The 17,067-nt window shown below is 36.9% G+C and overlaps 1 protein-coding gene across 1 annotated transcript in view; it reads right to left on the bottom strand.

Annotated features, from left to right (window-relative positions):
- Positions 1-17,067, bottom strand: part of LOC140980460 (uncharacterized) — a 95,742-nt gene that overhangs the window by 39,975 nt on the left and 38,700 nt on the right. Inside the window, exons 18-31 of the mRNA XM_073446276.1 lie at positions 16,432-16,552; positions 16,147-16,356; positions 15,831-16,058; positions 15,595-15,704; positions 10,169-10,265; positions 9,090-9,188; positions 8,864-9,007; positions 8,598-8,666; positions 3,038-3,448; positions 2,615-2,938; positions 2,308-2,439; positions 2,104-2,217; positions 721-905; positions 41-149 (exon numbers count right to left, since the gene is read on the bottom strand). Of these exons, the coding sequence (XP_073302377.1) occupies positions 41-149; positions 721-905; positions 2,104-2,217; positions 2,308-2,439; positions 2,615-2,938; positions 3,038-3,448; positions 8,598-8,666; positions 8,864-9,007; positions 9,090-9,188; positions 10,169-10,265; positions 15,595-15,704; positions 15,831-16,058; positions 16,147-16,356; positions 16,432-16,552 (2,353 nt within the window). The remainder of the gene's footprint in view (positions 1-40; positions 150-720; positions 906-2,103; positions 2,218-2,307; positions 2,440-2,614; positions 2,939-3,037; positions 3,449-8,597; positions 8,667-8,863; positions 9,008-9,089; positions 9,189-10,168; positions 10,266-15,594; positions 15,705-15,830; positions 16,059-16,146; positions 16,357-16,431; positions 16,553-17,067) is intronic.

Raw genomic sequence — 17,067 nt, 5'->3', positions numbered from 1 at the left:
TGTCAGACTAATTTGGAAAACTATGGAATACATTTGCAACCTCAGCATCAAGAACATCAAGATGGACTGCAGAAGGGTCCCTCTCAGGACATCCATGCCATGTGAAATCATTTTTTATCCGTAGGTGGCCAAGATCAAGTTGCATGAAACTGTAAATAGATACGAAAAAGAAAACATTTCACTCAAGGAAATAGGGACTGCTTGAAGGGAAAAAGTAAAGATTCTTAACTTACATATACTTCTAACAAGAAAAGAATGAATCAAGTGCAATTTTCAGATTAAAAAAAATCTTGTAATTGTGAAGATCGATACAATGTTTTTGCAGATATGAGGAGATTAAGGACTAGGAGCTAACTACATGACGGGGAATCTATAAAGCTCATCATTTGTGGAAATTTATTTTATCTTCTGAAAATTTAGAGAACCAATGAGGACTCAAGATATTTAATTAATAATGCAAAAATAACCACAATAAACAGATTTTCTAGTTGAGTGTGATATAATAAAAATGAAAACAAAAAAATAATTAGAGAGCAAGACCATAAGCACTCAAAACGGTTTCCTGCCATCCTAAAATCCCAGAAGGACAATAAGCAAATAATTATATGAGAGTAGAAATACCATCAGAAGCATCCATCGCACACGCATTCCCAGAATTAAAATGAAACATGAGAGCTACAAATCAATCAGATAAAATCGAAAGCCGTAGGAAAAACTAACTCGTTGCTTTTTGAGTTTCGTGGAACTATTATTATTGGAGTGTCAAGTGAAAGGTCCAGCTTTACAGCAGATGCTCCATCAACCTCATATTTCTGTATCAACCATTCTATCCCTCCGACTTTATCAACAAGTTTTATTGCTTCTTCAGTATGCGGGGTGGCGAGCTCCATGAAGTAAGCAGTTATCTGCGGATAAAGATATTTGCCTGATATTTCAGATATTAATAATCAAAGCAAATGAAATTAAATTCTAAGTGACCAGTGAGGCCATGCGTCAAACAAGTGATAAAAGCTACTATTATCTCTGTAGATTCCATTCTTTGAGAAACACCAAATAACATCATCCAATTAGAATCCACATCTTAGCAGAAGCTTCAATAAATGCAGATTGCAACTTTCATCAAAGTGACTGTCCCATTGTGCATAGATAAGACTAATGAGCAATGAATGTTTCTTGTTCTTTTCCCACACGTATACAGGATTTGGTCAAGTAATGTAGTCCATACTGCTTTTGCATAGTGCCTTACATGGTAATATGATATTGAACTTCGATTGGAAAAATATGGAAAACAAGGTGTTTAGAAACAAACATTGCTCCAGTTTATCAATACCAACTGATTAACGATAAAGCCTAAGAAAAAACAGGAGGATTTCTGGAAATTCAACCATGAAAGACAGAACCAGACTGGACTTGCTCATAGGTAGAGGGGGGCAAGTTATTTTGTCTTCTTTAGGCAGGCAGTCTTCACATACACTTTTTATTTATTTTACTCACCCGAGAATTAAGTAATGTTACAGGCATGATTTAATTCAGCATAAAAATAGTCCACTTGCAGTCAATTGTGAACATGATTTTTCGAGAAGATAATGACAGTTTCACAATTTTATTCACTCTTTCATGTTCTAGCAACTGATAGCTCAAGCAAAGTCAAACATTTAGTTTTGATAGGGTTAATTTAATCACTGATTAGAGGTGCTAACGAATTCAAATATTCACCATGGACTTCAGTTTGTATGAAAAAATCCAGCAAAACCATGGAATTAAACAGCACTAAATTATCTAGATAAGATGTGATACTGCATGTAACTGTCATGACCAACAGCAAGTTAGTCGGCTAAATTATCTACAGTAAAAGTCCATTCAATGGACTGAATTGCACATAAGAACCTCCAGTATCTTCAAAGTAAAGTCAGCCGCTGAGTGGAATAAAATGTAGAAGCGGCAGGTTAGAGTCAAATATTACATGCTGTCTGGATAAGATGAGAATGAATTCATATAGGACCTCTGGAATGTATCAAGAAAGCTCAAAGGACAAATGATTGCAAATTGATTGACTGATAGAACATATGCAATTAGTTAATTGCATAAAAAGCAAAACAGTACCTCCTGGACAAATCTATAGAGGAAAACAATGCGAACAGCAGAAAGTCGGCCAGTCAAACTGTAGTCATATCCTTCATAGTCATCATCTTCAATGCTATAAGAGTTGAATGTAAACTGGAGAATGGGAAAGAAAGAATGAAAGTGACTGACTACGATCTAGTGAATTAAAAGAATTAATCTCTTTCCTGCAAAATGCTCAAGTACCTGTATAAGGGACACAGCTTCTTGGTCGCGTAGATCACAAAGCCAACCCCAACAATGATCAGACCGAAGTGATAGATCACATAGCCTGAAGTTTCCTAAGGTGCCTTCTATGGAAATCGAACTAGGATGAACCTTAACAAAAGCGAGAATTATATACAATTATTAAGCACCACAACATAGCAAATACAGGACAGTGGAATGAATAGTCATGATTATTCAATTGATGACCACAAAAAGCAATAGCATTTGCATAAAGTAAATCAGGATCCCCGTATAATTTCCACACATGGAAAAGGTATTCTAGTACCTTGATATCCAAAAGAAAACTTTCTTGCACGAACATTGCAAGCTGAGAATCATCCTCCTCGTTGAGAAATATTGTGACACTGTCGACATTCATATTCAAATAAAATACAACTCGGCCTTTCCCATACCCCAGCAATCCCTTGACCGATGCATGATCAGGTTCTTCTGTCTTGTGTTTGTTTGCAAAAGGATCGTTGCCTGTATTTTTACTGTTTGTCTCAGGAACCTGACTATTTGCTGAGCTTAGATCAAACCCAAAGTCAATTAAAGCAACAAGAGTGGGTCGGTTGCAATAAAATTCCATTTTTGACATTCTTATGCTCATCTGAAAAATATATATACAAATGATTAGAGAGAAAATCCAGGAGTAAATTTCTAAATGCATGTTTCCATACTCTTAAAATGTTCTCCTTCACAAGATTACCTGTGCATCTATACCATCATAATCAGGGGAACTAGGATCCCTAGTCGAGAATGTAACAGACACAAAATCAGAATCATCAGAGCCTAGGGCCTCATAAAATACATCTCCCGGAACAATTTTTCCCTTTGACGGATCCTTCTCACGGATACCCACTTCAGAATTGTCTGATGAAGTCAGGAAATCTTGCAAGGCATCCTTGAAGATATCATCCTCTTCAACAGTCACAGCAGGCAGGTCTTTGCCCTGAGATTCTATATTAGTAGGATAGCTAAGCAAATGGTGATCTGTTATAATGGAACGGGCTAAATATTTTGAATGTGAAGATAGGGAACCCTGAAGTTCATCCATGATTTTCAAAGAATGCAACTTCATTTTTACTGTCAAATCACTTGAGCAGCATGATACATGAACCTGTAAATAATCAAAATCATATCCATTAGATGACAAAACAAAGAAACATGCAGAATGGGGCTCCAATAGAGAAATATCAGAGCATTTATGGCAAGTTCACTAATTTAAGTATTTGAAGGAAAAATTAAACCCAGCAGTTATATTAGCTGTTGACGTGTAAATGTAAACTAAAACATTCTCCCAATCAAGATTACCAAACAGTACATAGTCCAAAAATCTGTTGATCAACTAGCATTCACCAGACACTTAACTTCTAGTAAAAGCTTGTGCGAGTATGAAACTATCCAAATGCCAAGGGCACGGATGCATAAACAACATTTCCTTGACAAGAGTTACTTGTAGAAGTGCAAAAGCAAAAGTCAACCGCATGTTTACTGTTAAAAATTCTTGAGGTTTCAACATGATAAAAGTAATTGCTTCACAGTTACTCAACAAAATTAGTATTTAGGAAACTCACATTTATTAAAATAAACATCAATAGAGAACCTCATAGTCCTGGAAATTAATAAATTGAAGGACTTTGCAGATTTGTAGAATATTATACTTTCGACATTATAGATGCTTTCACCAATAGTATACTTGAACCAAGATTAGCTACTCCATAAACATCAAAGGATAATGAGAAGCTCGAAGATAAGGGATAAAATCAAAATTGATTTAGTGCATCTCTATAATTGAGGATATTGTTATTGTTCATTAGAAAATCCCATAATTTATGGAATTGTATATTTTGGTATATATAGTCTAGGGTTGTCTATAAATTAGATATTATTGATTATAATTATCATTACGAAAGAATGGAATATATGTATTTTTACTCCCAAAGTGTTATGTTATCTTCCTCCAACATGGAATCATAGCCGTATGGCTCGGTCCATGAGGAACTCATCTCTTTTTTCTTCGAATTTTCAGCCCTAAGTTGCTGTACTTTTCTACCATTTATTTCTACAAGCAACAATGGGAGAAAATTCCGAGACCACTCAAATATACCAATGAGCCGGTGCAACCAGCTATGGGTGAATTGCAGCAGCTTCATTCTGCATATCGCTTAAATGGAAAAATTATCTCAAGTGGTCATTGTTGCTTTGAGACAAAGTGCTTCGAGGATGCAACTATATTAAAAAATGTCATTGAAAAAGATTGTGTCTAAGATTCTCTTGTAGGCCTCAATGCAGAATTCGATCAAGTTCGCATCGAAATTCATGGAAAGGACCAGATTCCATCTTTGAATAAAGTTATTGCCATAATCCGATTTGAAGAAAGCAGGAGAGGAGTTATGCTTAAACCCCAAAATGTGTAAAGCACTGCCATGATTGCGACCAAGTATAGTGGACTGAATCTTGATAATCCAAAGCTTATTGCTTCAGGAAGTCTGCCTCCAGGATCCAAAGATGAATTATGGTGTCCCAAATGTCGAAAAACAAACCATACTCTATATCAATGTTGGAAAATTCATGGAAAAACTCCACGCATGGAAAAGGGAAATAAAGGGAAGCAGCAAAAAGTGTTGGGGCTACGCACATGTGTCTACCCAATAACCCATTGAAAATCCAGATTCTTCACAACACAAAGAATTCAATGAGACAGAGCAACTGAGGGCATTCTTGAACACCCTTGGAAAGACAACAGGTATATGCTCATTGACATATTCTTGTAAGTTCCCTATTAGACTGAATGGTTCAAATAGTCCTTTAGTCAACTCCTGGGTGCAGGTCTGGAGCAACCGATCACATGACACATTCATCACAGATCTTCAGCACCTACGCTCCTTGTCCCGGCACTAGAAAAATCACCGCCGCCAATGGCTCTTTGATCACTCTAGCAGGTTCAGGAGATATACCAATCAACTTTTCCCTTGCCTTAGAGGAAGTTCAGCATGTACCCAGGAAATTAAATCAAGACCTGAATTGTACAGTGATTTTTTGTTCTAATTATTGTGAATTTCAGGACCAAGCATCGGGGAGGACGATCAATCGTGCTAAGGGATGGAATCTACTACCTTGACTCACCAAACAATCTCAATTTAGTTCAAAGTCATGCCTTCCATTCTGCCTTATCGTCAAATAAGTCGTTTCCTAAGCTATTTAGAGGATTAGATGTTGAGTCTTTATCTTGTGATGTATGTGAATTTGCGAAACATAAGTGTCTATTTTTTCCACAAAGCAATTAAAGATGTTCTACTCTTATTTATCTAGTCCATAATATGTGTGGGGTCCCTCTAATATTACAAATATTTCTGGAGCATGCTGGTTCATCTCTTTAATTGATTATTACAGACGTGTGTTGGATTTATTTGCTCAAAAAAAAATCCGATGTCAGTTCTATTATTCATACCATGATTCAAAACCAATTTGGGGTCAAAATCAAACGGTTTAGGTCCAAGAATGTAAAGGATTATTTCAATTTCTACTTTACATTCATATTTTAGAAAGGAATGAATAATCCATGGATCTTCTTGTATTCATACCCCACAACAAAATGGACTTGCTGGAAGGAAGAATGGCCACTTTCTTAACGTTACCCATGCTTTTCTTTTCCAACACCATTTACCTAAATCCTATTGGGGGGATGTTTTAACGGCAGCTCATCTTATGAATCGACTCCTTTCTAGGGTCTTAGGCGATAAAAGTCCTCTTGACATACTGTCAGAGATATTTCCCAATCTGCACACTAATCAAGTGCAACCAAAAGTGTCCGGGTGTGTCTGTTTTGTTCATGTTCATAGTCCAAGTTGGGGTAAGTTCGATCCTCGAGCACTTAAATGTGTATTTGTGGGGTATTCTCCTGCCCAGAAGGCTATAAGTGATATCATCTACCATCTAAGAATGTGTTTGTTTCTGCTGATGTTACCTTCCATGAACTCAATCCTACTTCTCAGCCCCTCATCTTCATGGGAGCATTCTATTGAAGATGAGGATCCATTTACCCATCCATTCCTAACCAGTAGCTCTTCCCCAACTGCTACCTATCATCCAGCCCCTCAAGAAACCAACTCAGCCCTCAAGAACCCAATCCTCCTCGGACTAATATGAGATTGTTTGGTCAGGTATATTCAGGCGGACAGCTCCTTCAATCCCTGAACCTGTGCAAGACCGAGACTCTGAACCGAGTGATGGAACTGAGGTAACAATTGAGAACTCCACTACACACGATGAACATGCACTTGATATACCTATTGCACTTCGCAAAGGAACAAGAGAATGCACTAAAAACCCACACTACCCACTGTCCAATGTTGTCACTCTTTTGACAATTTCTCACCACCACATAGAAGCTTCCTAGTAGACTTAAATAATATTCCCATCCCTTCGGCCTTATCTGAAGCATCGTCCAATAAAAACTGGAAACAAGCCATGAATGAGGAAATAAAAGCATTAGGGAAAAATAAAACTTGGGAAAAATGTCTTATCACAACAGTTTAATGTGAAAAATGTCTTATTACATGGAATCTTGAGGAAGAAATCTATATGAACATTCCACCCGGATATGAAAAGAATCTAAGAAGGGACAAGTGTGTAGATTGAAGAAAGCTCTATATGGACTCAAACAGTCCCCAAGAGGTCATGCAATCAATCGGGTACAAACAAAGCCAAGGTGACCATACTTTGTTTGTGAAACACTCGAAATCAGGGTTAGTCAGTATATTACTAGTCTATGTTGACGACATTATTATTACAAGCGATGAAAAGGAGAAACAGGGCCTTAGACAGCTATTAGCAGCAGAATTTAGATCAAAGCTCTCGGAAGGTTGAAGTAATATAGAAGTAGCATATCGAAAAAAAGGAATCTTTATCTCCCAACAGAAATACATCAATGATTTACTTCGAGAGACGCGAAATTTAGCTTGTAAGCCTATGAGGGTGGCGGATTCTGGTGCCCCTGTGGTAGGATATCTTGCACCGCGACAAGTTAGCCTATGAGACCCATAGAGTTCAATCACAAGCTTGGGAACATCTCAGAGGACGAGATAGTGAATAGAGAGATGTATCGACGTCTTGTAGGGAGACTCATTTATCTCTCTCACACAATACCTGACATAGCCTGCTCTATGAATGTGATTAGCCAATTCATGCATAGCATGAAGGAAGTGCATTGGCATGCAGTTGACATAATACTTTGATACATCAAAGAGAGTCCAGGAAAAGGAATTTTGTTTAAAAAAGGTTATGTTATGGTACTTGAAGCCTACACAGATGCAGATTATGTTGGGTCAATCAGTGACAGGAAATCAACTACGGGATGTTGCACCTTTCTTGGAGGAAATCTTGTGACTTGGCAAAGTGAAAAACAAAATGTTGTAACAATATCAAGAGCATAATCAGAATTTAGAGCTATGGCTCAAAGAGTTTGTGAAATGCTTTGGTTGAAGATCATCCTGGAAGATGTGAAGTGGAATGGGCCCATGAGACTTTATTGTGATAACAAATCAGCAAGCAACATTGCTCATGATCCAGTGCAGCATGATCGAACAAAACATATTGAGATTGACACACACTTCATTAAGAAAAGTTGGATAGTGGCTTAATTTGTACACCGTATTTCTCTACAGACAATCAGCTAGCAGACATATTTACCAAAGGATTGAATGGCCCACCATTTCATGAAATTGTTTCCAAAATAGGAATGAGATATTCACCAGCTTGAGAGGGAGTAACGAAGATAAGGGATAAAATCAAAATGGACTTAGTGTATCTCTTTAATTGAGGATATTGTTATTGTTAATTAGGAAATTCCCTAATTTAAGGGATTTTATATTATGTTTTATATAGTCTAGAGTTGTCTATAAATTAGATTATTATCGATTGTAATTATCATTAAGAAATAATGGAATATACATATTTTTACTCCCAAAGTACTATGTTCTCTTTCTCCAACAGCTACCATGTGGCACATCCCAACTTTGATACAACACAAAAAATACTGTTCCTCAAAGATAAAAAACCAGCAGATATTTCCAAATTACCATCTCAGTTTAACACTTTAACTTTTATCAATAATGTAGGTATTTTTGCACATCGGTAACCCTGGACTCCTCTCACTCATGTGTTCTTTTCTTTGCACAAAACAACTGTTCAGCATAAGCAGTGAATAAAATTGAAAGTTCAACAGATCAAGTGTTGTTGAGGTAAAACCAATCACAAGTACAAACCTTTCCTCCACCAGCAAGAACTTCGAGGATGAGTTGCTCACCAATCTTCTTGCCATCCATCTCTCCAAACTGCAATTAGAGAAAGGAACAATGGCAAGCTGATACAGTGATACTTATATTTGGGAAGGCAGAATAATAATAATGGGAGAAACTAAAGGATTGACATATGCAAAATAACTACTTGCAATTAGAAACCATGAAAAAATCATCACATGCTAACCCAAGAAATCACAAACCAATAAAAGAAAGCCCCACCAAAGACCAACCTTTCCATATAACGACAATTTTGTTTCTACCAATGTTCCATTGACAACAAGATCAGCTGCTTTTGTAATATTGGCACGAGATTCGGTAAACTCCACGGTATCATCTTCTCTAAGTTCTCCAAGTATATCAACTGAAGGAGGAGTCTGAACATAGGAAGAGTAAGATTACATGTTGAATAATAACGAGAAAGAAGAAGATAGTTAACAAGGTCAACGGCTATCTTACAGAAGCTCGATATGTAGTTTGTACCATTCCACGAAACCATGTTGTCTTCTCATCCTCACTTCGAAATTGTACTATCAGAGTACTAAACGACTCCAGAGCCTTGTGTGTAAATAAACAAAAGTTAAATGTACATAGGTTAACTGCTCAGGAAGTTCTGCTAATTTGACTTAGGTCTAACTTCATTATGCGTGGACCTCAGTGGTCCACGTTTTGTAATTATAATCTTTTGATTAATATAATATAGTTTCATATAAAAAAAAGGTACGTGGTTTGCTGTTAGGGACAAAATGAGGGTTAAGAACAAGAACACTGAATTAATAAGATTAGAGGACAATTTATATTGTAATAAACTGTAATGTTGCTAAAATAAATAGAAAACTCTCTGAGAGAAGCTCTGTACATGGTGCCATATCCCTAGCAAAAGCTAGTAAGCGCGCCTAAGGAAAGTCATGTCTTTTCCCTATTTAAAAAAAACAATTGAGGCTTTATTTACTAAAATATTAGAAAATTATATATACATAGCAGCTATAATGTCAATCAGCCTTAAACTAGAATCTGAAATGATTGAGTGGACAAATTAGAGGAGAAAATCCCTACACTTACTATGGTAAGAAAGAAAATGAAAGTAAAGAAAAAAAATAAAATGACATTGAAACTTGTTGAACATACAAAATTCTGATTAGCGGTTTTTCACTAGATAACAAATCAATCAGACAGTCAAAATGCCATCAAAGACTATGTAACACTTGGAAGCATGTGTCTTAAACAACACAAGCTAGGTCATTTGCTTTTCCAGTTGTAACAGTTCACCAACATATGATCTAGATTTTTTTAAAATTTTTCTTGTTTGTTGTCACCTTAGAGCTAAACTCATTCACAACAAGCAAGGAGAGCAGGTGATAGTATTACTTTCAAAACAAGAGTATCTGATCAAATCCATGTAGACAATCTTATCTTAAAAAATATTCAACGATATCAAACAACTTTTGAAGCATGTTAAAGATAAAGCATGTATAATCACAGATTAAGAGTGTCAAAAAGATTGTGCTGTTAAAATCTCACCAGTAAACATTACCTACCTTTTGAATATCCATGCCACTGGTGCTCACCGCAATACAATAAGGCGAACCACCAACATTTCTTGGGGGAACTTCATATACTTGTTTACCAGCCATGCTGCAGTGACAGAACAAGAAAAAGGATTACATTGTATCATTGTCAATTAAGTACTTGGTGAAACTCAATGCATGGGATGAAACAAAAACATTTATAACGTCCATATATTCCTGTGTTTCAAAAGAATATAACTAACAATGATAAGAAAAGGAGTAAGACCTAAAGCATATACACTCACGAATTTTGTGAAAAACAGGGGGAAAATTTCAAATTTGAGATACAGAGGAATGGTTGGATCATATTTTTTTCCTACTGCATTGGAAAGGGATAAAATTCTTAATAGAGGCCCATATAATATTCTTGGTAAGCATGTTTTTCTTAAGATGCTGCCCAGGTGCTTCTTATTCAAAGCAGAGGATATGAACTTCATTCCCATCTGGGTCAAAGTGTATGGACTTGCATCTGATTGCTGGACCAACAAAGTACTCAGCCGTATGGCCTCGGTTATGGGTAAGCCTCTCCATACTGATAAATTAACTCGAACGAAACGTATGCCAATTGAAGTCAATGCCCCAAAAACCCGAGTAAATGAGCTAGATATCTTGCTGCGTATAGAGGAATACACAAAGCTGGAATTTATCTATGAATATGAAGCAAAGTATTGTGTTGATTGTAGACATTGGGTCATTCTACTGTCGTTGTAACAGAAAAATAGTAACACTAAATTGGGAGACTTGAGCACCAGAATCACTGGAAATAGGATGAGATCCGGTAACAATAAAAAGTGGGGAAACATTTATCATACGGGAGGATCTCGGACTCACAAAACTCGTGATCATGATCCCCCTTTGAGTCAGACATAATCACTTAACAATCAAGAAGGAAAGCAGAATGCATGCACAGATATGACCTCTGAGGATGTCAACCATGGGGATTTTCATAAAGAACCGACAACTGGAAATACTGAAGATGTGAACCATCAATCTGGACAGAGTGAGGGAATGGTTCCAAGAACTCTTGAGAGTGCAGAAAGTAGCGAATACAGTGATGGAGGTACTACGTCACAAACAAAGACTCAAGATCTCTTAGACCAACAATCTTATGAAAGTCTTAGTGAAACTGAATGGATAAGAGTTATCCACGATAAGAAGAAAAGGGCAAAGGAAACACAGAAAGAGATAGCAAAAAGAAAGATTTTGAAAGACAACGACCACACAATCGCCTCCGTTATGCTGGAACATAAGAGGCCTTAATCAGCCTCGTAAACAGAAATGTGTGCAGTATATGTTGCGTAAGTATGACTCCGGGCATACTCCGCCTAGTTGAGATTAAGATGGATTTGGCTGGGATTAAGAAGTTTCTGGTATTTTATTGCTCTGGTTTTAAGCACTTTAGTAATTGTTCGGGTAATGGTAAAGGTAGAATTCTTCTTTTATGGATTGAAAATCATGTAAATGTGGTGTTGGAGGAATGAATTTGCAATATATCAATGTTAAGGCGACGTATCTTTCTTCTAAGACAGAGTACATGATTTCTTTTGTCTATGGGTTAAACTCCATTACTTCCCGTAGACCTTTGTGGAATAATCTTAAGTTGTATTTGGATTGAGTCATTTGAAATTCATGATTTCGAATTTAATTTCATTGCTAAATAAGTTAAGTAGAGTAAACTCAAATTCATCTTGTACTTATTTATACTATAATTATATTAATCACAATAGATTTCAAATTGCTCCAATTTTTTAAGGACTTGAAATCCATTATGATTCATATAATTGTACGGTAAAATTGTAAAGAGAATAATTTGAATTTTTTTGGTGTAAGTCATCTAATCAATGAAAATACATTTAAATCTATAGATTTAAAATCATGTCGTCCAAACACAACCTTAAGGATTTTGGTGCATCAATATCTATTCCGTAGCTGATTATGGGTGACTTTGTCAAGATATGGATTTGCGGGAAAGAATATCAATACAGATTTTATGGGATTAGATTGATTGTAATCCCTAACTTGCAGGTATTTTATCGTAGCTGTAATTTATTCTTGATTAGGATAGTTTCCTTATCTTTAAGGTGATATTCTTGTCCATAAACATGTGTATGTTCATTGATCTAGATATGTGAAATATATACATTCACATGGTATCAGAGCCAGCAGAGCGATCTTGAGAATCATCCGATCCGATTTCTGAAGTATGACGTACGGTGTTGGAAAAATTCCAAAACCGATGTCCAAGCCACTTAGCATTCAACCATCGTTTCAATGGGCGATTTGCAAAATATTCACACTGCATATCGACTGAATGGAAAAAATTATTTGAAGTGGTCGCAGCTCGTTCGAACAACATTGAAGGGACGTGGAAAGTTGATCCATGTACTTGGCATAGAGCCTGATTCAAAAGACCCGAAGTTTGCAGCATGGGATGAAACAGATTCCCTAGTGATGTCGTGGCTGTGGAATTCCATGATTCCAGAAATAAGTCATATGTGCATGTTCCTTGGTACAGCCAAGGAAATCTAGGATACCATCAAGCAAACATATTCAAAAGTTCATGATGCAGCCCCGATCTACGAAATCCGCACCAAAAACTCAGCCACTAAGCAAGGGACCCGATCCATAACTGAATATTTCAATCTGTTACAGGGCTTATGGAGTTGGACCACTACAATGTATCGAGTTGAAATGCAGTTCAGATGCTACTGTTCTCAAGAGATTCGTTGGAAGGGAGTGGATTTACGATTTCCTTGCAGGGCTTAATATTGAATTTGATGCCGTAAGGATATAGATCTTGGGGAAGGAAGATTTACCGTCCTTACACAAAGTCATCTCCATCATCCGTACTGAAGAAGGAAGGAGAAGTGTTATGCTTGAAGATCATGCCTCAAATGGATCATTCTTAGTGACAAAATCAGTCCCTCACTAAATTCTTTCCCAACTTTACTGCCTCAAACAATTTGATTCCTCGAATCTTCGGCAATGTTGCACTTGTTCACATTCATCCACACAATAGGGGCAAACTCGATCCCCGAGCTCTTAGGTGTGTCTTCATTGGCTATTCCTCCACTAAGAAAGGGTACAAATGCTTTCATCCTCCCATAAAAAGATACTTTGTCTCAGCAGATGTCACGTTTGATGAGTCAACATCCTACTTTCCAAGTACCTATCTTCAGGGGGAGAATTTGGGTGAAGATAGAGAACATGAAACATTTTCCTTCGAATTTCCTAGTCCGAGTTTATCTAATCCGATTACTATGTTGTCATCAAGACGTTACACAACCACTACAAGTTTATTCCAAAAGGCCAAGACTTGACATGTCAGCCAAGAATGTTCGATCTTCTCCTATTCGAGCTGTGATTCAATCACCTGAAATGCCCCACAAGACAGTTCAACATCAACCAAATAGTAAACCGATGGCGGAAAAAACCGTAACATCACCAATCCCCGAGTAACCAATCCATACCTCATCAGTGCCAAATGATTCTGATTTACCAATGGCACTTAGGAAGGAAATTAGAGCTTGTACCAAACATCCATATCCTATCAGAATTTAGCACAAAGCCACAGAGCCTTTCTTACCAATCTTCACTCCACTTCCATTCCCAGAAATTTAACTGAAGCATTAGGATACGAGAAGTGAGAGAATGCCATGAAAGTGGAAATGGAAGCGTTGGAACGAACTAAAACATGGGATTTGGTTGAGAAGCTTAAAGGGAAGAAAATGGTTGGACGTAAATGGGTGTTCACTCTTAAATACATGTCAGATGGTTCAGTGGAAAGATACAAGGCACGTTTCGTTGCGAAATAATATACTCAGACCTATAGCATTGACTACGTGGAAACTTTTGCTCTGGTGGCAAAAATGAATACAGTTTGGGTTTTGTTGTCATTGGCAGACAACTTTGGATGGCACTTGCAGCAGTATGACGTAAAAAATGTATTCTTACACGGTGATCTTGAAGAAGAAATTTACATGGAGGTCCCCTCAGGTTTTAAATCTAAAGATGGGATGGCTTCCGAGTTAAACAAGCCCTATATGGACTTAAACAATCTCCAAGGACATGGTTTGGAAGGTTTACAAACGTGATGATTGCAACGGGTTATAAGCAAGGTCAAGGGGATCATACATTGTTTGTGCGGCATTCAAAAACAGGGGGAGTGACTGCGTTACCGGTATACGTGGATAATATCATAGTAACTAGGAATGCTGCTGAAGAAATGCAAAGACTGAGACAGTGCTTAGAAAAGGAATTTGACATCAAGGATCTAGGAAAACTAAAGTATTTTCTAGGAATTGAAGTGGTTCATTCGAAGCAGGGAATCTTTATATCACAACAGAAATACGTTGCGGATATAGACAGAAAGCGGGATGTTGGGATGTAAGCCAGTTGAGACGCCAATCGACGCTAACCACGTGTTATGTGATGCACAAAAAGATGCAGTAGTAGATAAGAATTCCTACCAAAGACTTGTAGGATGGTTGATTTATTTAACTCACACAAGACCCGACATTACTTATGTTGTAAATATATCCAGTCAGTTGATGCATAATCCAAAATAAATGCATCTCAAAGTTGTTAACAGAATTCTAAGGTACACTGGGAAAGGACTTTTGTTCAAGAAAGGGGAAAACATGACAGTGGAAGCCTACACAAACGCAGATTATACGGGTTCTCTAGTTGATCAATCAAGCCTACACATTTCTGGGTGGCAATATTGTAACATGGAAGAGTAAAAAAACAGGATGTAGTAGCAAGGTCAAGTGCGGAGTCTGAATTTAGATCAATGGTGCTTAGGATATGTGAGTTGTTATGGTTAAAAATAATCTTGGATGATTTACGAATCAAGTGAATAGGTCCTATGAGATTATATTGTGATAACAAGTCAGCGATTAGCATTGCACATAACCCCATTCCACATGATCGAACCATACATATTGAAGTGGACAAACACTTTACAAAGGATAAGTTGGATAAAGGATTGATTTGCCCACCGTTCATCTCATCTAAAGATCAATTGGTAGATATACTTACAAAAGGGCAACCGAGTAACATATTCCAACAAATGATTAGCAAGCTTGGAATGGACGATATCCATTTCCCTGCTTGAGGGGGAGTACCAAGACATGGGTTTGTTGGAAAGAATATTAATACAGATTTTGTGGGATTAGATTAATTGAAATCCATAACTTGCATAAATTTTATCGTAGCCGTATTTATTCTTGATTAGGATAGTTTCTTTATCTTTTAAGGGTGACATTCTTAATTCTTGTGTATAAACAAGTGTATGTTCAATGATCAAGATATGTGAAATATATATATATTCTTCTCTGTTAATTCACAATGACCTTTTCATGTAAAAAAAAAAGAACAAAAACAAAACAAACTACCTTGTGCAGCGTTGATAGGTTTGGGAGGTTTCAGACTCCAACACATAAAGGTATAATCCAGATAAGACAAGAAAAGAGGGTTGCCATGCAGCAACTGAATAACCAATACCCTGCATCAAGATAATATGATGATTTTTATTTTTTATTTTTTGAAAATTCAGATAATATGATGATTTGATCATGTGCAATAGTGGATAAATAGTTGCGTATAAAAAATCTTGAAGTCCCAAACATGCCTTCCAGACAAGAATTCTAGCCTCAGTTGCGAGATCTGGTGGATTCCAAGGGACAAGTCCAGTTTGGAAGTTCTCCAAGCCATGCATCTCAGCATTAGGCATTGCACCATGGAATTGGTTCAACAAATCATTAAGTCTAAAATATCTAGCAGGCGAGAAATGTATCCCAAGTCTTGGCATTTGAACAGAGATTCGTGTTGATGGATGACTTGGATGAGGTACCTTAATCTTATTGGTCAATCCAAGTATATATTAATATAATAAATTTAACCCAATTAAAAAAGACACAAATAGCTTGATATGGCATAAAATGTACCTGATCAACAACTACAGCCATTCCACACCTATCAATCAGAGAATATAAGCTATCAACATCTTCAGAACCAGAAGACAAAGGAACTTGTTGTATCCCACTCCTAGACTGACTCTCAGAATCGGAACTTGTAAAGAAAGCTGCTATATCTCTTCCAGATATGTAAAAACGAGAATATAGACTCTGGAGCTGGTCGTGTAGCTGGCCATCCTCCTAAAAAGGAGATTAAAAAGTCAAGTGCACAGAAGAACAAAAAGGCAAATGAAAAAATAATGAAAACTAACATACCTTTGTCTTCAAAGTAAAGTGACCAAAATCAAGTAGAAGATGGCAGTCAATTTCATCGGATGTACATGATCTAATAGGAACTCTAACTTTTGGAGCATCAAGATCAATGTCAAGAGCAAATCTGGTGAGACCAAAAGAAGGGGTTAAGAATCTCCTAATGGCACATCTTAAAACTATAATTCCATTATGAGTCGGCAAAAAATGAAAATTTGCGCGGCCCCCAGAAATTGAGGTATTATAGGCCAATGATGCCCTTTAATGAACAAGAAAAAAATCGTGAATAAATTAACAATCAGTCAGAAAATATGTTCTCAACGAATATGTCCAGTACCAACAAACATTAGCAGATCTAACAAGCTTCGCGGGCTGGTGGCCCATTCAGAAAGCTAGGACAAACATATACCCTAGCCAAGGATAAAAACCTTAACTCCATTGAATCTTATAATTGATTAAAATCCGCACATCGTTACTTAAATTCCATGATGATAAATATTTAAGGCAACGAGAAGTTCAAATGAGATAGATTCGACTTAAATAAATTCGTGGCAACACAAAAATACCAGTGGTGGATTTTCCTATCTTAGACGTAGGTCTTGAATTCAAGTCCAGCTAGGTGTGTGAGTGTGTTGTGAATAT

Source organism: Primulina huaijiensis, chromosome 7, assembly GCF_012295235.1.
Source record: "Primulina huaijiensis isolate GDHJ02 chromosome 7, ASM1229523v2, whole genome shotgun sequence".
Classification (NCBI taxonomy): Eukaryota; Viridiplantae; Streptophyta; class Magnoliopsida; order Lamiales; family Gesneriaceae; genus Primulina; species Primulina huaijiensis.
Note: the sequence above shows the minus strand (reverse complement) of the source record. Positions and strands in the feature narration are given on the sequence as shown.